At 41.0% G+C, this 23,639-nt stretch overlaps 1 protein-coding gene across 2 annotated transcripts; it reads right to left on the reverse strand.

Moving 5' to 3' along the window:
* Positions 1-1,620: 1,620 nt before the first annotated feature.
* MGC89871.L (eukaryotic translation initiation factor 4E family member 2 L homeolog) lies at positions 1,621-23,434 on the reverse strand. Of its 2 annotated transcripts, NM_001096143.1 has the most exon segments (7): positions 1,623-2,279; positions 7,258-7,394; positions 13,529-13,681; positions 17,377-17,481; positions 18,190-18,324; positions 19,379-19,496; positions 23,286-23,327. In NM_001096143.1, coding segments are annotated over 7 exon segments (708 nt in total). In that variant the 5' UTR covers positions 23,306-23,327; the 3' UTR covers positions 1,623-2,239.
* Positions 23,435-23,639: the final 205 nt, after the last annotated feature.

Genomic DNA, 23,639 nt, shown 5'->3' on the forward strand with positions numbered 1-23,639 from the left:
TGAGCCTGAGGTGACATTCCCAATGCCAGCCCCCCCCCCCCCCCCCCAGAATTGCAGTTGCACCCTGCACACCAGAAGTCAAATTTCCAGTTTAAAAAAAAAAGAATTCTCGCAACTAAAAGGAGAATTTAACTAAAAAAAATCCTACCCTACGTAGAACCTCCTCCCCCCAGCCTGGCTGCAACAAGGGGAAATGCCCCAAACTTTTTACTTACCCCTCGGGGGAAGATTCAGGGATCGCAGTTCACGGCAGCCATCTTCCGAGTCTTTGGTAATTTGAGACGGAGACCGGCGAAGCGGCGCACGCGCATTTGGAGCAATTTCCTGCAACAACTGCATGCACCGAAATAGACAGAAATTGCAGAAGTGCCAGAAGAAGACTTGAAGACCCGGAAGATGGCTGCCGTGAACTGTGATCCCTGTATCTGAACTGCGGGGTAAGTAAAAAGTTAGGGGCATTCCTCGAGTTAGCAGCTTGGCTGGGGGGGGGTGGGAAGGTCCACGTAGGGAAGGGTTTTAAGCTGGCCATAGACGCAAAGATCTGATCGTACGAATCCAGGATTCGTACGATTTTCGAACCGTGTGTGGAGAGTCCCGTCATTTTTCGTCCGGCGGAGATCGGTTGTTTGGTCGATCGGACAGGTTAGAAAATTTCTGTCGGCTGCGGATAATATCTCTGCGTGTATTGCCGATCGTACGATTTTCAGTGGAAGACTGTCACTAGCTTTGGTTGGACATAGATATCGTACGATTGCTGTCAGGGGCAGAACATTGCTGATCTGTTCTTTAACTAATCTGACTGGTAAGACTTTGATCTGAATGGTTAGTGGCGGGTCGGGAGATGGGAAAGTCCGATCGTACGGTGATTCGCACGATTGGATCTTTGCATCTATGGCCAGCTTTAGGGTTGAATTCTCCTTTAAGATCCCAGGGGCGGATTTTTTGCCTCATGGAAGGAGCGTCCCTGAGCTAAAATACACAGGGGGTTGACTTATTAAGAATTGAAAAAGAGGAACAGTTCATCAATTTTAAAATACAAAGCTATGTTCTTTATCATGATAGCTTTTTATGTTTTTTGCACTGAATGCATTCCCCCCTCCCCCATGTTCATTCTTTTTTAACAATTTTGTTTTTTCAAAAAAAAAAAAAAAAAATGTCAATGGTGCCAGGCTTTAAGGTGGCCATAGACGTAACAATTCCGATCTTTCTTGGAAAAGATCGTTCATTTCAATACACACGTGTAGAGCTGAATTGTCAGATATACAGGTAAAAACAATAGAATTCTACCTGTATCCGACGATTCAGCACTAACAATGGCCGATGTTTGGGTCCCTTCAAAGGCACCCAATTTTCCTTCCAGCCCGAACGACGAGCCGACCGATATCCAAGTCTTCTGCCGATATCGGTCGGCTCTTTTCCCACCATACACGCACCAAATATCGTACGAAAATTTGTTTAGTACAATATTATCTGTGCGTCTATGGCCACCTTTAGGTTGCAAGCTTCTATTTTTCCACCTCTTGTGAACAAGCTGGCAAAATCCATTTCCTCCATTCTAAATAAATCAACCCCCTAGTGAAATGTCACTGGAGTAAAATACATTATAAAAATGGAACCAAGGAGTTCTTACGATTTAATGTCAAAGCTGTAGCAGGAGTGACAGCCGCAGACATCAGCAAACAGACATTTTTTCTATATACACAAAGTATAATACTGATATGTCTCAGTAATGGGTCAGGTAATACGATTACTACTATACAAATAATCCTTTGCATAACAAATGGAAAGGAAAGTAACAAAGTGCTGAAGAAAAGGAACAAGGCCAATGCTTGAGAAGAAAGGGTAGCTTCTCAATAGAAGGGAGCACTTAACTCCATCGGTGCTGAAGAGCACTCTACATACAAAAGAAAGTTCAACGCCAATCTTCTTTCATCAATTAAAAATGAAATAAAATCTAGAAATAAAATAAGATTCCGAAAATAAATGTACAAGGCTTTTTCCCTCTTGTGAGGGATGCAGCTGTAGTGGAGAGCTCTTGAAAAGACGATTGCTGTAGATAACAGGTTTAAAAAAAACAAAAACAACAAAAAGGTCAAACCCAATCCCAGCCAGAGTTGAGGCTGTATGGAACTTTGTCCAAGAACCGTTGGGCCACTGGCCATGAAGCTACTTGTGGTGCTTAAAACCAAGAATACTCAAACTGAAAGCAGGCCAGCAAAGCAGGAGAAGATCCTTATGTTCACAAAGCAATTTTGGTATTTCTGAAGCTTGTTTTGTCCCTGCAAATAAAATAAAGTAGCAATTAACGGGTGCAACCAACAACAGTATGCAGTTTTGCTGAAATGGGTTGTTCACCTTTAAATGAACTTTTAGTATGATGTAGATAGTGATATTCTGAGACAATTTGCAAATGGTTTTCATTTTTATTTGTTTTTTTTTTTTTAGTTATTTAGTTTTTTATTCAGCAGTTTGCCATTTCAGCTATTTGGTTGTTAGGATCCAAAAAGTCCTAGCAACCATGCACTGATTTAAATGAGAGACTGGAATATGAATAGGAGAGGGCCTGAATAGAAAGATGAGCAATAAAAAGTAGCAGTAACAATATATGTGTAGTCTTTCAGAGCATTTGTTGTTTAAAGGAAAACTATACCCCCAAAATGAATACTTGCAACAGATGTATCAAATTAAGTGTCATATTAAAAAATCTTACCAAACTGGAATATGTATGTAAGTAAAGATTGCCCTATTACATCTCTTGCCTTGAGCCCCCATTTCGTGATGGTCTGTGTGCTGTCTCAGAGATCACCTGACCAGAAATACTTCAACTCTAACTGTAACAGGAAGAAGTGTTGAAGCAAAAGACCGAACTCTGTCTGTTAATTGGCTCATGTGACTAAACAAGTATAGTTTGTTGGTATGTTTGTGTGCACAGTGACTCATATGATCTCAGGGGGGCGGCCCTTATTTTTTTAAAATGGCAATTTTCTATTTATGGATTACACAATGGCACATACTACTAAAAAACGATATTATAATAAAAATAGTTTATTTACATGAAGCAGGGTTTTACATATGAGCTGTTTTAAACAATATATTTTTTATAGAGACCTACATTGTTTGGGGGGTATAGTTTTCCTTTAAATGGGGGCAGTGACCCCATTTGAAAGCTGGAGAGAGTCAGAAGATGAAGAAGGCAATTAATTCAAAAACTATAAAAAATAAATAATGAAGACCAATTGAAAAGGTGTTTACAAATTGGCCATTCTAGAACATACTAAAAATCAACTTGAAGGTCAACCACCCCTTTAAAGGGATTTGTCATCGGAAAACATGATTTTTTTTTCAAAACACATCAGTTAATAGTGCTACTCCAGCAGAATTCTGCACTGAAATTCATTTCTCAAAAGAGCAAACAGATTTTATTTATATTCAGTTTTGAAATCTGACATGGGGCTAAACATTTTGTCAATTTCCCAGCTGCCCCTGGTCATGTGACTTGTGCCTGCACTTTAGGAGAGAAATGCTTTCTGGCAGGCTGCTGTTTTTCCTTCTCAATGTAACTGAATGTGTCTCAGGGACATGGGTTTTTACTATTGAGTGTTGTTCTTAGATCTACCAGGCAGCTGTTATCTTGTGTTAGGGCTATTCCACACGGGGAGATAGCCACGCGTTTGCGGCGACAAAGCGCCGCGCCAGTCGCCGCGACCGGCGCAGGCGACAGTTTTGTATGGGCGCCTATGTAAAAACGCCTGTGCTAACCACACGAGGCGATGCGCTTTTCAACAGTCGCCTGAAAAAGCCTGGCGAGGCATTTTCAGGCGACTGTTGAAAAGCGCATCGCCTCGTGTGGTTAGCACAGGCGTTTTTACATAGGCGCCCATACAAAACTGTCGCCTGCGCCGGTCGCGGCGACTGGCGCGGCGCTTTGTCGCCGCGACCGCAAACGTGTGGCTATCTCCCCGTGTGGACTAGCCCTTAGGGAGCTGTTATCTGGTTACCTTCCCATTGTTCTTTTGTTTGGCTGTTGGGGGCGGGGGAGGGAGGGGGTGATATCACTCCAACTTGCAGTACAGCAGTAAAGAGTGATTGAAGTTTATCAGAGCACAAGTCACATGATTGGAGGCAGCTGGGAAATTGACAATATGTCTAGAGCCCCATGTCAGATTTCAAAATTGAATATAAAAAAATCTATTTGCTCTTTGAGAAATGGATTTCAGTGCAGAATTCTACTGGAGCAGCATTATTAACTGATTCATTTTGAAAAAACTTTTTTTTCCCATGACAGTATCCCTTTTAAACTCATCTCTCTAATGTGGGCCTGGTATTGTTAAAGGGACAGGGCACTGATCTAGCTCCTCTTTATTTGCTGTAATCAAACATTCCAACACACATAAAAAGAACGTTTATTTCTGAAATGCATGCAAAAATGGGACAATAATTTAAGAGGCTTGACTATTTGGAAGAATTTTTTTTTTTTTTTTAAAAAGACCCTTCCGCTGGGTGTGGTATTTAGGGAGAGATGGAGAATTCAGTCAGCGGCCGCTGTCGTTCACTAGGACGTGGAAAAACCAACAAAAAATACCACTTTACTTTAATCTGATTCTGTTATAAAAATAAGAGTTACTGGGATTTATAGACATTTATTAAATGTAAGGGCCTCCTAAACAATGTCTATGTGTGACTGAAAGGGCTAATGATTTCTTTTGTTTACAGTCCAACAACAACAGGGTCAAAAGAGAAATACAAAACACATACATATGTAGTAGTGCAGCAGGGTTGGTGAGTGGAGCTAGTGCTCCTCTTTCCAGCCATCTTGCACCAGGAGTATGAGTATGAGAATGCTCCTGTTCATCGATCAGAGAAGAGAACAACAGGCTGTGCAAGATGGCACTCACCAACCCCTCTGTATTTAACTCTTGTTTAAAACAAATTAGGGCCCCCAGTGGTGCAGTTCAGGGATAAAGACAAAGTCCTCTGGAGGGGGTCTAGAGTATTAGCAAGGCTTTAGTTCTCTTGTAACTAATTTGTTTTACAGTTGGCCCAAAGATTATTATTATTAGAAAATTCTATCCAAATCAACCAGCTGAGGGAAAGTCAAACCTATTGTGTCTAGTGCTTCAGAGATGAAGTGTTAAAGGCTCCTTGCTCATTTACAACTTAAAAAACAAGGAAAGTTAAACTAAAGAAGTAGGCTAGAAATGCTATACATTATGTTTTGGGCTTCTGTACCAGCCCCAGGCAACCACAGCCCTTTAACAGTTAAGATCTGTGTCTCCAAAGATGCCCCAGTAGCTCCCCATCTTTTTTTCTGCTGATTCACTGCACATGCTCTGTGCTGCGGTCACTTACTAAGCTTAGGGACCCACTCACAATATACAGTACACAGTATAAATGTCACAATATAAGGCTGATTAGTAATTAATACAGATAATTAGTACATGGCAGCACAAAAACCAGTGCAACTAGCATCAGAATTAAATAATCAGTCCTGTAGCATCATCTGATATTACAGACCAACCTCAATTTCTGCTGGATAATTTGTGACGACCCCTAAGATTAGCTTCTCAACAGCTGCTCAGAGCCCACTGAGCATGTGAGTGTCACAGACACTTTCCAAGATGGTGACCCCCTGTGACAAGTGTGAAGTCCTGGATCATTGCTGCTATTGACAAGCTGAAACTTTAGGCTGATGCAATAAATTCAGTATTTAAAACCTGGCATTTTTAGGGGTTCCTTCTCCTTTAAAGATGCCATGTGTATTTTATCATAATCTCTACCCTGGGGTCAGAACATCCCAATTATAGTTATACACTGCAAAGGTATTGGTAGGACAGATAAAGGGAACTCTAAGGGTAATGGCACACAGAGATTTTGCCACACAAGCCATTTTAGCTCACGGGTAGGCGGCAAAACACTTTTGCACGGATAACGAAAATGGTGCAGAGCGTGCAGGTGTAGCCACAAGGCATGCCATTATTGTTGCAAACAAATATTTTCAAAGTTTGGAGGTATAATAGGCTGAACGGTGGGTGTACTGGCCTGAGCTAAAAATAACACCCTAAAGAACTGACCTTCATGAGCACGCATCTGTAACCTCTCTTAGTAACTCAAGTTTGTAGCTCAGCAAGACCAGTTGAAAGACCTCAGACTGAAGATCTGACAACCAGTTTGCTCTACAGAATCAAAATGAGCAGCAAGTGTCCCTTAAGCATCAACAATAAACAAACACATAGGGGGTTATTTAAGGTTCGACTTGTGTTTTCCATGAAAATGTGAATTTTTTTTTTTGGTCAAAACTTTAAAAAAAAAATGATACCCCGACCCTGGAAAAAGTATGAATCCGAAAATATCTAAAACCTGTCAAGGTCATGTAATAGTGAATGGCAGAGGTCCCTTGAACCATTTGAAGATGTTAATAGCCTTCATGATGTTCAAGATTTTTTGGAGGGTTTTGCCAGAAAACTTGAATAAATAGAGAGATTTCCAGCAGTAAACTCGATTAATTTGAGTTTCGCAACTTAAACTCAAGTTTTTTTTCCATTCAAATTTTTTCTTAAATAAGATACCATTCGAGTTGTTAGTTCATTCAAGGTACAGCTATAGGATCCGTTATCCGGAAAGCTCCGAATTATGGAAAGGTCGTCTCCCATAGACTCCATTTTATCCAAATAATCCAAATTTTTAAAAGTGATTTCCTTTTTCTCTATAATTAAACAGTACTTAATCCAAACTTTTTTTTTTTTTAAAGAACTTTTATGACTTTAGCATACAGGATATGAGGTCACTGACATAAGATTGAGGAGGATGTAGCTTCATCATATCAGTTTGCAAGGTCTAAATTGGCAAAGGAAACGCTCACGAAAGAGGTAACACTCTGTAAAATTCGCACTTAACTGAATTTGCGGATTAACGATTGTTCGCCTGATCGAAAATTCGTTGGTTAAACTACGCTAGTAAGGGTCTCTTTCGCTAGTGAATTGCCCTCTACACCTGTAAATGGGCGATGTGACTGCGGACAGGATTTCTGGCGAATATTTGCTAGCGAAGGCCACTTTACCCTTTAGTAAATCTGCTCCCTTGAGTTTGAGTTTCAGAGTTTCTAGTGCGAGATCAGTGTTTTTAATATGATTTGGCCTTAAAAATGTATTTTCCAAACTCAGGTACGCTGTTATCCTTTATATAGTTCAGACCATCAAAATGAAAAGGTAATTTTTAAAAAGGTAATCATTCACGCTTTGCAAGGTGAGAGTTACATACTTGATGCTGTCTGTGTGCGTTTTGTATTCCATAACAGTATTGGGAGGCAAATTCAGGACTCGGCGCAATGTGTCTCGGATACGAGCAGTGGTTGCCTGATCACTTGCAGTCTTGTTCCAAATGGATATGATGTCTTCCTGCACATTCAATAAAGGAAATTATTTCTTGTTATTTATTAATCATATACCTGAATCACAGATATAAGAATTAACACTCATACAGCCTCAACCTAATGTGTTTTATCTGTATGGATGATTAAAATAAACAAAGCTGGTAAGATTTTTACCAACCAAATGCAATGGCAATTTCAAGTACTACTTGCAAACTTAAGGTTGTAATGTATGATGAAGAAGCAGAGTGTCTGCAGAATAATTTAATCTTGCACTGTCCTCAATCCCTACTGCCAATCTGTTCAGAGGGATAGCCTACACTGGAATATTGGGCTATGTGTATATTTTAATTATTCATATAATATAAAGGAGGATTTTTTCAAATTTTTAAACAATTATGTGTAAACTTCTTCTTACCAAAGTTCTACCAGGAGCAAAATTTTAACATCCTCTTTAATTTAAATTGCTAAATATATTTCTCTCCTCTCCAGGTCAGGACAGCTGTTTTTTGCACATTATAATTGTTTAAAACCATTTAAAAAGCCTCCTTTATAAATAGTTAACATATACCCCTACTTGATTATTCCAGGATAGGTTATCCTTCTCAAGGAAGGGGTAGCCGCCACCCCAACTCCACTACGCACATACATTCACAGTAGGGATTTAGGAGAGTGCAGGGTTAAATTATTCTTAATAATAATCATCTGCCTATAAAGCAGTGATTGAGGAGAGCCCTCAGAGAGCAGGACTGCTGTGATCAAGCCTTAATTCAGGGCTTCAATTAAAGCTTTATCACAGCAGTCCTGCTCTCGGAGTGCTCTCCTCAATCACTGTTATACAAGTATAATGGGATAGCGGTAACCTGGATGGGGGTTGATGCACCTGTGCTTAAAATAATCAAACGTAAGAACACTTTCCAAATTTTAAATAATCATTTGCCCTTGATTGAAAGATTATGTATTTTAAGGGCCCTTACTCACGGGCATTTGAAGCTGTGCAGGAGTAGACGCGCTGAATTCTTTTCAATTACAGCTGTGCTCACACAGATGCATGTAAGTGCCGAACGCAGGTTGGGACGCAGCATGTTGCATTTCACCTGCGTTAGCCGCTTACATGCATCTAAGTAAAGCCGTATTGAAAAGAATTCAGCGGTCTACTCCTGTGATCCCCTGCGGCTGAACACATAAAACCGTAACGCACCCGTGAGTAAGGGCCCTTAATTGTTATCTGCCTATCTTACCCATATAATTTAAATTATTCATTTATAAAAGAAAAGAAAGTATCAATAAGCACATGCACAATTTAAAACAGACCATCTGTGGGTGTGTTTGAAATTGTGTGATGTTTGTAATTTACTTGCACTTCGAAGCACTCTTTGGAATCTGTGCACTAACCGCATTTAGTTTACTAATAACAGGGCACCATCCAGATGGAAACTAACTTTTCCCTATGTTTGTATGGTCCTCCAGGTTCCTCCCACAATAAAAACCATAAAACAGTTTAATTGACTCCTGGTGAAATTGATTTGAATCGACAGGACTGAACTTAGTTAAGCTCTACTAGCGGTGCAAGGGATTCTGTAATTTCAACAAGACATATAAAATATGTCCTGCTAGAACATCATGTAAACATTAAACAAACCCAATAGACATTAATTATATCTTAGTTTGGATCAAGTAGAAGGTATTGCTTTATTATAAACTAAAAATCCACTTCACACATGCGCTCAAATCCTACAACCTTTTAGTTCCTGAAACTTGTCAATAGGGAGTGCTATTTGCAATCCCAAGTACGTAAAGGATTCTACTACTTGTAAGGGGCAGGCAGTCAATGACTCGCCGGGCTGCAACGGATCGACCAAAAACAATACAGATTTGTGCGTGTTCGTCTGTAAACCGGAGACTCTGCCAAATATTTGTGTGAGCTCAACCAGGGCTTGCAAAGATTGACCCCTATCACCAAGATATACTAATGTGTCGTCTGCATATAATTGGATCTTTTCTGCTTGGCCCTCTCTTTCAAACCCTCTGATTTGGGGATGTAACCTTACCGCCTGGGCGAAGGGTTCAATGGCCAACGCAAAGAGCAAAGGGGAGAGAGGGCACCCCTGCCTCGTTCCCCTGGTAAGTGAAAAGCTCGGAGTGTGGAGAGAGTTAAGCCTCAGGGAAGCTGTGGGGAGCTTATACAACAACTGAACCATAGTGATAAATTTTGGGCCAAATCCCATGAAATCCATAACCTGCCAGAGGTAGGGCCACTCCACCGTATCAAAAGCTTTGGCAATGTCAAGCGCTGCAATGGCCCTACCCCCCTTGACCCCGCAATCCAACATCATATTAAGATAGAGTCTCCTGGTGTTTAGACTGGTGGTTTTCTGAGGAATGAACCCCACTTGGTCAGGGTTAATTATCTGGGTAATTACTCTACTTAGTCTCCTAGCAAGGACTTTTGCATAGATTTTCACATCAGCCGTGAGAAGTGAAATGGGGCGAAAGGATTCACACAGCTGGGGATCCTTCCCCGGCTTGGGAAGTAACACTATTGCAGCTTCATATAGGGATTGTGGTAACTGCCCCAGCTGTATGGCTCCATTGTACATGTTCAGGAGCTGCGGCGTCAAGGTTTTAGAGTGCCGCTTGTAAATCTCAATAGGGAGGCCATCAGACCCAGCTGCTTTACCCACTGGAAAGGAGTCCACCGCTTCCTGTATTTCTAAGAGAGTTAAATCTGCTTCTAAAGTCTCCCTATATTCAGGAGTGAGAGCAGGGAGACAACCCCTCTGCAAGAAAGCTGCAATTTCCTCACTAGAGACATTCAATTTGCTGGAGTATAAATCAGTGTAAAAATCAGTAAGCATACTCTTAACCTCAGTAGGATTAGTATGGAGGATTCCGTGTTTGTCCTTCAAGACAGGGATCGGTGGGGGTGAGTGCTGAGATTTGGCTAAGTGTGCAAGCATCCGCCCTGCTTTTTCTCCATGCTCATAAACTCCAACTTTAGAAAAATAGAGATAATTTTGCGCTTTGGTTTTAAGACTTAGGGAATAGTCATCTTGCGCAACTTGGAGCAGTTTAAAATTCTCCGGAGTAGGAGCTAAAGCTACTCGAGCGTCACACTCAGCAACTTTTTCTTCCAAAACCTGAGTCGCTAGCCTAGACTGTTTCTTATAAGCAGTGATATCCGCAGCTATAGAATTTCGTACATAGATCTTAAGGGAGTCCCAAATCGGTAGAACGCAGGGGATTCCCGAATTTAGTTCGAGGAATTCCTTTATCACCTCTTCCACATCCTCCTGGTTGTCCAGGATGTTCAACCACACAGGGTGTATAGCGAGGCGAGGCCTATCCGGCTTATGCAATGCAGTGAGCTTAAGTTGGAGAGGAGCATGGTCGGATATACCTCTGGGGAGGTAACAGGCAAATGTGACGTGAGGAACCGCAGCAGCATTGACAAAGGCCAGGTCTATTCTAGAAAGCGCCTGCTGGGCAACCGTATAGCATGAGTATAGCTTTTTGGCTGGGTTCGTGACTCGCCAGATATCTAGCAACTCCAGTGCCTGACACATTCTGCTAAGCTTGGTGTGTTGAGGGGGCGGCCTGTCAGGACGCTTGAGCAGTCTATCTATTTCTGGGCACATGACTTCATTAAAATCCCCAGCTGCTATAACCAAGGCATGAGGGTATTGAATTAGCTGGTCAGCTAGGCATTGGATAACCCGAGTATCAAATGGAGGGGGGATATAGATATTTGCCAGCAGGACTTCCCGGGAATGAATAGAACCATGCAAGAAAATATATCTGCCTTAAGGATCAGATTTAATGCTATCAAAAACAAAGGGAACAGATTTACTAATGAGAATGGACACTCCTGAGGAATGGGTCGAGTATTCGGCGTGGTAAGCCCAACCCACCCAGGGCCTCCGCAGAGCCAGTACCTTAGATCCTGTCAAGTGGGTTTCCTGCAGGAATGCAATGGAGGTGGCATGTCGCTTCAGGAAATCCATGACCAGCCTACGTTTTATTGGGCAGTTCAGACCCCTTACATTCCAACTAGTGAGGTTAATCGCCATTTTCCTGTCTTCCCAGATGTAACAGCATATATACCTTAAACATTGCAGTACAAGTTAAAGCATTTCTTTGAGCAGAGAGCAAAAAAATTGCATAAAAAAGTTTAACAAATGGCTTAGGGATGCATAACATAAAAACATCACTAAGCCGCCCAAAAGATAAACCCCCCTCCCCTTCTACCTCATAACTGACAAAAGGCAGAACTTGAACCCCAAAGTTAACCCGTTGGAACATTCCTGTTGGGGGCGTGCCGTGCCACTCCGTTGGCGCCCCTAAAGGTAAATAAAAATAGTGGCTGCAACAAGCAAAATAAAAGTCAAAAATAAGTCAAAAAAGAAAAAACAAAGGGAAAAAAGACGCAACTTGGTACAAAGAAAAAGAGCTGTTGAACCCGCAGCTTCAGACATGCAGATAAACATTAACCCACTCCGGGACATCCCAGGAGAAATGCTGCAGGGTACTGATAGCGGTCCTTCATAAAACCCAAAGGGATCCATTATAACTGACATAGGCCATCAATGCTCGGGCATAGGTGGAGTAAAAGTGCCCCAATGGGCGGAGGTAGTAACCAAAAACTTCCCGCAAGGCCCAAGAGAAGGCAGTCAAGCACAGTACTCACATACAGATTGCAGCATATCCGTTGAAAAACTAATTTACTCCTCTTGCATCCAACCACTGGTTAAGATCTCGTGGTGCAGTAAAAAATAAGGTACGATCATCCGCTTGTATCCGGAGCCTGGCAGGATAGAGCATGGCGTAGGTGAGCCCAGCGTTGCGCAAACGGATCTTGCAGCTCTGGAATCCCGCGCGTTGCCTCTGGACCTCCATGGAGTAATCAGCGTAAATGGAAACCGTGGCGTCCTGATACTGCAGCCGACCCCGAACTCTAGCCAGTGCAAGCACCTTGTCGCGGTCCCTTGCGTTGAGGAGCTTGGCGATCATCGGCCTAGGTGGGGCTCCCGGTGGGGATTGCCTGGTAGGTACCCGGTGCGCCCGCTCAACAGTAAACGTCGCGGAGAGTTGGTCCGCCCCAAAGGTTGTTTTGAGCCAGGCTTCAATAAAAGTTTCGGGAGCAGCCCCCTCGGCCCTCTCAGGGAAGCCCACGAAACGTAGGTTACTCCTACGCAGACGATTCTCCAGATCGTCCGACTTGCGCTGGCATTCCACCATCATTTTCTGCATTTCACGATATTGTGCAGGCAATTCACCGCATGCGTCTTCAAGAGTGCTTACCCGCGACTCCACTGCTGTAGTTCTCTCCCGCAGCTTTTGGAGGTCGTGCTTAATAATGGACAAATCAATTTTGATTTCGTCCGTCTTGGACTCTATGAGCGTAGTACAGGAATCATTGGCAGCCCGGATTTCTTTCAGAACATCGCGAAGTGTTGGCTCACCCAGCGGTTCATCTGCAGGATGTGGGTCCCCGACCTCATCATTATTGTTGGGGTCGGCCGCCGCAGACTCCCTCTCAGGGGTTGAGCGTTGCGATGTTGGGCCTTTACCGCCGCCATTTTGAGACGAGTTTCTGGCATACTTGTCTAGCCGGGCTGCAGCCTCCGATGCCCTTTTCTGCGCTTTATTCTGCCCCATGAGCTCTCGTTGGGGTAAAGGATGCTCGTCGGAATGCTCCAGCTCCAAAAGTAGAAGTAATAGAGCAGGTTAATCAGGATATAAGCCGGGTGTGCTGCGGAGCTCTACCAAGCGCGTGCTATCCCATCAGCAGTCAGGCCACGCCCCCCATCCTACAACCTTTTAGTGTTATTAGTAATATTATGCAGGCTTAATTCCTGCACCACTTATCTATGAGTACGTTGGGGATCACACGAAACGCATTAGGGAAAATGTCTGGTTAATAAATCTGTTTTATTTCACCGCTGTCTACTGATCTGTCGAGTGCATGCCGCAAGGATATTGTATCGACTGTTTTATTATTACAAAGAAAAAGAGAAATCAGTTTTAAAAATGTGGATTATTTGGATAAATTTAGTTTATGGGAGACAAGCTTTCTGTAATTCAGATCTTTCTGGATTAACAGGTTCCCAGATAACGGATCCCATACCTGTATAGCATACTTTACCACAAGCAGAATCTCACCTGGAAACGAACAGAGACAACAGCTCCACAGATCTCCTCTCCAACCATGAACTGCTCTCCCAACATGGCCAGTATGAGATTCTCCCAGCATCGTGATGCTAGACCTTTGCGAAGGCGAATTATCCACTTTCCTCCATTTTTGTTTGCATCATCCTATGCAGAGAGGAGAGAAACTTAGTATTTATCATTCTGCAATGTTGTACTACTGTAATATATAATAAGAAGTTTGGTCAAATATCAGCAGTTTTAATTGCTATAATGTTTGTTTCATTACAATTAGATCCCCTAATAGCTCAACAATGTTCAAAGAAATAAAAGGGTTCACATTTCGGAAAAATATATACATTTTTTAAATTAAAATTCATATGCTGGCTCTCTCTGCCCTGAGTGCTAGATTGCAAGGATTTGTGCAATAAAACATATATTGCTTACACTGCAAATTAGTAAAAAATGTCAGTCCTTTAAGTATTTCTTGCCGATCCCTTCACAGTCCCTCCACTGTAAAAAAAAGTCCAAAAAAAGTCCTGGGAGCGCTATTGGACCCAGGAGAGGCACCACAGGGGAGCACGAAATATTTGGCAGAATCGCCCTGAGGGAGCGCACTCGAACTTTTTGTTGGGACTAAATGCGTATTACCCAAGGAGGGTAAATGTGAGTGTACATTTTTATTTGTTTTTAATTATGTTTTAATAAAAGCGATATCACACTATCCTCGGTTCCTATTTCCCATTCGGAGTCAAACAGGAGTGGAGAGCTGGATGAGGAACCAAAAAGGAATTATCTTGATATGCACGATGCCACAATAGTGGTTTGTAAGTAGGCATTCTGTACATAGTATGGAGGCGCTCCACTATTGAATTGCTTTCTTTTAAAGGAAGGTCACTTTTTCGTTTTTATATTCACGTGGATCCAGTTTTCTTTTTCCTTTCTTTAATTAACAGCGGCTCAAAGAAAAGGGGAGTACACCTTTCTTTCCAAGTGCACAGGGTGACATTCCCTTTTGAACGTATTACACTATATTTTGTTTCTAATTTCTGTTGCCACAGGCGCTGATCCCCATATATATTCCCTAGGGAATACATATATTTCTGCTAAGGATTTGTGCAAGCTCTTAAACTTCCTCCAGAGTTAATATGTTTGTTCCTGTACTACCATTTCTTAAGATTCTTGTTAGCTCTCCCCTAACTTTTACAACAGAGCATTGTCTCCAAGTTTGGTTAAGGGAAGAGACGGCACATGAACTACTGGAAGGGACAGAACTAGCACTTTACACTGGTCCCTGCAAGACTACACTTAAAATCAGGCTGGATGGGTTAAGCAAAGAAGCACACAACATGAGAAGAAGTATGGTTCTCTATGATTTTGGTAATACTTCTTTCCCTGGCATTATTTTGTGGTGTACCTATACAAGCTTGCTAATCCTTACATTACAGTGCTGCAATGTTCACAAACAGGCCTCATATAATGCTGGGGTGAATCCATGTAACCTGTGACATTTCTCGTTAACTGCCTCTTAGATCAGTGCTGTCCAACTAGAGGTCCTCGACCCCCCTTGTGTGGCACCTCACATGAAAGTTTGCCTGCTGTGACTGCTTACCTTGTGTAAGCTTTAAAAGGTATTCAGTACTGAGATGAACTGGCCCCTGCATTGTTTATGCCTCAAATTCAGACAGTAAGGACACCTGTAATCCCCCTGCACTGTCCACACATGTTTGCACCCCTAAAGCCCTGTACTGTTCACACATCAGAACCAGACTGAAACTAGCCAAATTGTTCACCTGTTCACATCCCATACAACTGCCTGTTCTATGTTCCCTGTGTGTGCCATACTCTGTCTGCCCTATGTTCCCTATGTGTATCATACGCTGCCTGTCCTATGGTCCCTGTGTGTGTCATACTCTGCCTGCCCTAAGCTCCCGGTGTGTGCCATACTCTGCCTGCCCTATGCTCCGTATGTGCCATACTCTGCCTGTTCTATGTTCCCTGTGTGTGCCATACTCTAACTGCCCTATGCTCCCTGTGTGTGCTATGCACTGCCTGCTATATGCACCCTGTGTGTGCCATGCTCTGCCTAACCTAAGCTCCCTGTGTGTGCCATACTCTGCCTGCCCTATGCTCCTTGTGTGTGTCATACTCTGCCTGTCCTATGCTGCCTTTGTGTCCCATACTCTGCCTGTCCTGTGCTCCCTGTGTGTGTGTCATACTCTGCCTGTCCTATGCTGCCTTTGTGTCCCATACTCTGCCTGTCCTGTTCTGGGGGGTGCTGTGTTATCCACAAAGGAGGAGGAGGGGTATATGAATTTAAGGGTATGTTTTAATATGACTTACATTTTTCACATATGAGCGATACACCTGCAGTGAGCACCAACCATTTAGTTTTTTGTGTGCTACCACAATTAATGTGGACATGGTCTTAAAAGTTCTTGCGGTAACATGGGTGTGGTATAAAGTGGGTGTGGTTTAAAAATAGGGAATGGTCAACACTGGCTTCCATTATCCACCACATAGCCAAATTCAGGCCCTCAGTACCACAGAAGTTGGACAGCACTGCCTTAGATCATTACACTGGGCTGTTCACACATACTTTTCTACATCTGTAACACTGTAATGAGCTAAGGGGGCCCTGACCAAAGGTTGGGCCTATAAGGGGTGGGGGTTCTGAAAAGGTCCAACAACCACTGACATAAGCATATATGAAAGATATCAGCCCAGTTATGATAGCAAATGAATAAAATGAAAAAAAAAAAATCTGTATTTGTAGTGCCTACAGCAATTTGATAATTAAGAATAGAACAATAGTAATGACAAAAACATACATTTACACTAAGATATGGGGGTTAATGCAGCAAAATGAACATGGAATAGATCAGTGTAAAAAGTAATTTTTCACCTTCAAAAGCAGTTCTGAAAAGGGGGGTCGCCAACTCTGTAAGTGTTCTAAATTGATACATTTAGTGGATACGAGCAGAATCCCTGATTTTCATTAAAGGCAGCTGTTAGAATTGATACAATAGTTGCCAATACTCCAGAGATGCTGCTGAGAAATGTATCAACTAAATGTTGCAAAACTGTAAGAGTTCAGGGTCTGCACCTGAATTACTGAGCTGCCAGACTGAAACACCAGAGACAGGGACATTAAAATTTAAAGGGGATGTATAGATTCTTAGCACTATATAAAAAACTTTATAATATATATAATCTGTTAAAACTTTTGTACCTGTTTTGAGATAAAGGTGAAAGTTTCTGCATCTCCTCTACCTTGATCACGATCCCTCTTGAACTTCAGCAGCCGCCAATCATCCTACTCCCTGGTGCTCTAAGGGCCAACAACTCCTCAACAAATTCAGCTGCAAGTGACTTAAGTGATTCATGGGCTATCCCTTCCATGCTCCGATGCTGATAACTACTGAAAGGGATCAAGGGTGACCTAACCTGCACGCACAAACATACTTGTTGAGGAATTGCTGCCCCTAAGTAGGATAGTTGGCGGCCGCTGAACTTCAAGAGGGATCGTGATCTAGGGAGAGGAGAGAAAGCTGCAGAAATTATCACCTGTATCTCAAAGCAGGTAAAAAAGTTTCAACAGACATATATTAAAAAAAAATGATATTTAGTACTGAGGATTTATACATACATTTAAAAAACTACTTTATGTCCCCTTTAAACTTTTTTGGAAAAAACAGTACAAAATTGAAAATGGAGAGTAATTGAAAAAAAAAGTCTATTTCTGGTGAACAATCTAAAAACAATTGAACAGAAAAAATGGTTTGGGAGGTTTAAAACCCCTTGCTTAGTTTTCCTTTTTAATTATTTATTTGGTTATGTCATATTATCTTGTAGCTCGTTACCTCCCACATTGGTTTGATCCCTTCCTTGAAGAGGTGAAAATCACTGTGCCCAGTCAGGTCCCCAGGTCGTACCATGTGACTATAGAACCTCCAAAATTGTTCCACCTGTGACAAGATACATTAAAAGCATGTGTTCAGTTAAAACCTGTGCAGTACCTTCTAAATACTCCAAAGTATAGTGGAACTGTAATTTGCCTACAATTCATTAAATAATATAGGATCATTGTCAAAAGGTAGAAAACTTGAATATTCTTTCTAGGCTGCTTTAAATATGGTTTCCCAAGTAAAAGGCAGTACGTGCAGAATTGACATAACTATATACAAAGTATACTGGTATAATTAAATAAAGATAAATTATCCCATCATGCTGCATAACATTAGCCTTTTCAGGGACCCATGGTGATTTATTGCCCCAAGGAAGGTATAAAACCACCAGCCCCCATTCAAAAAGAATGGGAAACATTGTAATCACACTTTGGCTGATTAGTGGACCACAGGTTTTTAAGAGATATAACATCACTAAATAGGACAAAGCTTGATGTTTGTTTTCTATTCAATTGAAATGGGGATAGATTGGCAGTATTTTGCCCGTATCCCTCGGATTGAGACATTTTTTTGAATTTCCTTAACTATAGAAATGTATGAAGGAAGGCAAATAAAAAAACACACATTGCATAAGCCTGCACATTTGAATGAATCAATATAATCTGTACACTTTTCCCTCAAGGCTTCTTTAAATAAAAATTCTCTTTTGCTCACGTCTGACAATACAAGACTGTTGTGCTTTTAAAGGCAATGCTGGGAAACACTCACAGAAGCGAAGGTACCGATCTGTTTAATGTTCTGCTCATAGCTCTGGGAGCTGGTTGGCCTTCCTGGAGTTCTGCGCGAGTACCAGAATGTGTAGTTGTACTGTAAGGGGTGCTCGGCTGGACCTGGCACAACACTCTAAGGAACACAGAACATTACACGGTTTCATAAATATTGGGGGATTAAAGGACATGTAAAGACACGTCAGAACTAAAACCAATATATTATGTTCTGCTGCAACTGAATAAATAGCCACAGTATAAATGGTTAACGTACCCTGTTTAAACAGTGTCTAACTTTTATTTATTCTCTAAAGACAAGAAAGTTAATGCCCTTTGATAAAGGATTTAGTGTGTGTTTGTGTCTGGTGCATATCTTCAGTTTAATTACCTTTTAGGGCAATGACAAAATGGACGTTTTGTCGCACACAATTAATTTTGGCTAGAGCGGTGACAAACTGTCCCTTGTTTACTGTCCACCGGTTAACATGGGAATCAGTCCTGGGGAGATATGTATGTATGTATATTTTTATTTGTAAAGCGCTCCTCGAGGGCAAAGCACTGTACAGCAAAACAATAAATTAGTAGTAACAAACAAACAACAACAAATATGAAGCAAAGTTCCCTGAAGTATCCTCTTGAGGAAACTTTAGGCTACTTTGTTAAGTATCCAAGCTGTGTATATGGTTCCCCAACAGCTATTGATTTGTTAGCTGGTGGACAGGAATCAAAGGACGTTTTCACTCTGCTGTAGCTGAGATCATGAACGATAAAACGTCTTGTGTGGCACTGCCCTTAGACCTCTACTAAAACACAAAAAAACGTAGTGTTTGGTTGGTGCCGAGGACATGAGGTTCTAAGGATTCTTTTTTTTTGAAGCTAAGGGCAATGAAAACATTGACGTTTTGTTGCCTTCGAATAACTTCCTTTTCACTGGCTAACATGTGAATCCACTATATTCCATTAATGGCAAAACTGTAAATTCATAGGCCATAATGCGTTCATGATATTAATCATCCCACAGGTTGATCTGTCGGATCAGTTCAATTTTGCCACCAAAGTGCATGGTCAAATTGCATTAATATATAGCCAATTCTATGAATAATGGGGTCTTATGCTATTCAGTCACTATATGGCCAGACTGGTATCTCTTTAAATGATCACTTGAAAATTGTAGTTCCGTTACATCACACCTTTTTCCTAGAAGAGCCTTGGTTTTTCTCCTTGTCGTCATTTTTTTCCTTCTCACTGTCTTTCTGTGTGCCGTTTTCTTCGTTCTGATCATGATCCCCACTGTCATCATCTTTAAGACTAAAAGAAAAATAAATATACCATAAATGTGCATAGAAAAAAAATGTTGGAAGGCGATCATAAAGCTGTAGGAGACAAGAAGATACTAGATGCATAAACATTTATAAAACACTAAAGAATGGTTAGGAACCAGGAAAGGTTTTTTTATTTAAAAATATGGCTCCTCAATACCTGGTATGTATCGCAAGAGTCATGAATATCCATTAAAATACACAATAGCCATGAATGAACTGTAAATTACATCCTTATAAACGGTGCTTTGTGATGTCATTGATTTTAATTGAAGCTTACTGATGCAATTTCTGTCACGACTCACTGAAACTTGAGTATTATAATAAATAAAGTACCCCCTGTTGCAAAATATGAGGATATTTGGCCTTGTATTTTTATTTGGTCATCAAACTATTCAGTAACTTAGAATATCCATATATTTTAAAGAGGGGGTACTTTATTCACCATATAATATCCTTATAATACACAAAAGCCATGAATATCCTGTAAATTATATCCTTATAATGGAGAGTTCTGATGTCATCAGTTATAAACAGTGAGTTCTGATGTCATTTCTGTCACATGACTCACTAAAACTTGTGTATTATAATAAATGAAGTACCCCCAGTTGTAAAATATGAGGATATTATAAGTTACCTCGGAGTTCCATGACCTTTATAAAAACACTCCTTTTGCCTCGTGTTTTTATATGGTCATGAAACTCCTCGGTAACTTATAATATCCTTATATTTTACAAGAGGGGGGACTTTATTCACTATATAATCACTGCTAAATGATGTCATTAGTTATAAGCATTGCTCAGTAATGTACTTGTGTCAGATGACTCTCTGAAACTTTATTATAAAAAAAACCTTTGTTGTAAAATATGAGGATATTAGAAATAACCTATGAGTTTCATTACAAGTATAATGCCTTTGGCCACGTATCTTTACATTCCCATGTAACTCCTCCGTGACCTATAATATCCTTACATTTTTCAAAGTGGGGTAGATTATTACTTATACAATCTGCTAAATTGTAATTTCCAGTGAAGCATCTTTTAAATTATCTCTCTATATATTAAGTATTCTGATGTCATATGTACTGTTTATTATGTTATGTGACAGGCCCCACTGGGAGAGCATATGGGAAGGGGTTAAAGCATACAGCACATTAACCATGTCCTTATACAAAAAAAAATCCAAAGTGCTTTAAACCCAACCCAAACCAAAGTCAAATGCAGCAGAATTCTAGGTGTTTTTTAATGTTTTGCTTTTTGTAAAAGTAACGTTTTGCTGCTGGCAAAGGTAAATGACACTAAGCATGCATGCACGTTATCACTTACACAGTTAAGCCCATAAATATTTTGAAATTGAAAACTTTTTTCTAATTTTGGTTCTGTACATTACACAATGAATTTTAAATGAAACAACTCAGATGCAGTTGAACTGCAGGCTTTCAGCTTTAATTCAATGGGTTGAACAAAAAGATTGCATAAAAATGTGAGGAACTAAAGCCTTTTTTTAACACAATCACTTAATTTCAGGGGCTCAAAAGTAATTAGACAAATTAAAAAACTGAAAATAAAATGTTCCTTTCAAATATTTGGTTGAAGCCTGAAGTCTTGAACTAATGGACATCACCAGATTCTGGGTTTACTCCTTTTTAATGCTCTGCCAAGCCTTTACTGCAGCGGCTATCAGTTGCTGTTTGTTTGTGGGCCTGTCAACAAGTGAAATGCATGCTCAATTGGGTTCAGATCAGATGACTGACTTGGCCATTCAAGAATATTTCATTTCTTTGCTTTAATAAACTCCTGGGTTGTTTTGGCAGTATGTTTTGGGTCATTATGAAACCTTCTCCCAATCAATTTGACTGCATTTAGCTGGATTTGAGCAGACTGTCTCTGAACACCTCAGAATTCATTTGGCTGCTTCTGTCCTGTGTCACATCATGGATAAACACTAGTGTCCCAGTGCCACTGGCAGCCATGCACGCCCAAGCAATCACACTGCCTCCGCCATGTTTTACAGATGATATGGTATGCTATGGCTCATGAGCTGTTCCACGCCTTCTTCATACTTTTTACTTGCCATCATTCTGGTAGAGGTTGATCTTGGTTTCATCTGTCCAAAGAATGTTTTTCCAGAACTGTGCTGGCTTTTTTAGATGATGCAAAGTCCAATCTAGCCTTTCTATTCTTGATGCTTATGAGTGGCTTGCACCTTGCAGTGCACTCTCTGTATTTACTTTCATGCAGTCTTCTCTTTTTGGTAGACTTGGATATCAATACACCTACCTCCTGGAGAGTGTTGTTCACTTGTTTCGCTGTTGTGAAGGGGTTTCACCATGGAAATGATTCTGTGATTATCCACCACTGTTGTCTTCCATGGACGTCCAGATCTATTTGCATTGCTGATTTCAGCAGTGCTTTCTTTCTTTCTCTCTCAGGATGTACCAAACTATAGATTTTGCCACTCCTAATATTGTAGCAATTTCTCGAATGTTTTTTTTCTGTTTTTTTGCAGCTTAAGGATGGCTTGTTTCACCTGCATGGAGAGCTTCTTTGACCGCATGTTGTCTGTTCACAGCAAAATCTTACACATAAGCACCCCCTCCCTCAAATCAACTCCAGGGCTTTTATCTGCTTCATTGATAATGACATAACGAAGGAATTGCCCACACCTGCCCATGAAATAGCCTTTGAGTCTATTGTCCAATTACTTTTAAAAAAGGCTTTAGTTCCTCACATTTTTATGCTATCTTTTTGTTGTTTCATTTAAAATTGCTTGCGGTAATGTACGGAACCAAAATTAGAAAAAAAGTTGTCACTGTCCAAAGATTTATGGACCTAACTGTATCTCCTGTGCAAAAGTCTATTTCCCTTTTAAAGAAAAGATCGTGTATATGACAGAAAGGAGGCATGCAAAAGCACAATAATTCTCTTTGCATAAGTTCCGGTAAGCATCCTCCAGTTTACATTAACACTTATGTGATTATTAGCAAAGTGACTGTGATAGAGTGTGATTGGCACATAATTTAGTTAATGCTCTGATGCCGCCTTGGTTTCATCCCTGTACACATTATTACACTGTGATATGTTTACACAGCAAGTGTTCGGTCTAGGAACCAGCAACACTACCTTTTTCCTTTACACATATTGCACACAAATATAAACAACACAGGGACTGCCATCTTCCATTCGCACCGATTATTACACCACGCCAGGTTGTCACAACACAGGTGCAGTATTGAAACCAGCAAGTCCAGTCTCTCCTCCCCCCACACACCTCACCCAGGCACATTCCTGTCACTAAAGGATTGGAAACAATATCCTGGACATGTCAAAACAACTCAGTTGAAGGAATCTCTGCAATTTATGGCACATGGGTGGAATTTAGCACTGTTTTTTTTATGTTTCAAATGACTCCCTGCCACCTCCCACTGTCTGACAGTTTTAGTACTGGCTCTTAGTACTCAAACACTTTTGAACATTTCCATGTGGCAAAAGCATCTGACAAGTACCATAAAAGGCATGAATGCCTTTAACAATAAACTACTAACAAAATCCCTCTCGCTGCCAAGTGCGGAATATGGGTGTCAGATTTAATGAAAGGCAACAACAAACTGTTCCAGTGGCCGTGTAATTGGCGCAGGGCGTGGATCCAGCGACTACAGTGCTGCTATTAGAGTGATTTATGCAAATAGATGGCGGTATGGCTGGGTTAGCGATCATGCCATGTAGCGACTGTCAGGGAGACCAGTGCAGTAAATCAGCGCTGCCCTTTACACACTCACGCATCGAATTTGTTGTTCATTGTCGATCCGCTCTACTCCCGACAGCTTCCGTTCCCACCCGAGCATTCTTCCGCGCACAATCTGCAATTTCCGGTCCATATGCGGAACTCTTGGCTAAAGGAAGCTGTTGCCACTCGGGAAAAAAATGTAACGCAAAAGGCACTAAACGCTCGCCATCTTTGTTGTGACATTTTACTATATAAGGGTTTGTTAGGTTAATTAATAAATGGTTGGACGTAGACACTAGTTTTTTTTTAAAGTAATTTTGGATACAGACATATAGCTGAAACTACAAGGACACATTTACTCTATCTTGAAAATGAGTGTAATTATTGTAGGAAGTACAATGAACAA

Source organism: Xenopus laevis, chromosome 5L (genome assembly GCF_017654675.1).
Source record: "Xenopus laevis strain J_2021 chromosome 5L, Xenopus_laevis_v10.1, whole genome shotgun sequence".
NCBI lineage: Eukaryota > Metazoa > Chordata > Amphibia > Anura > Pipidae > Xenopus > Xenopus laevis.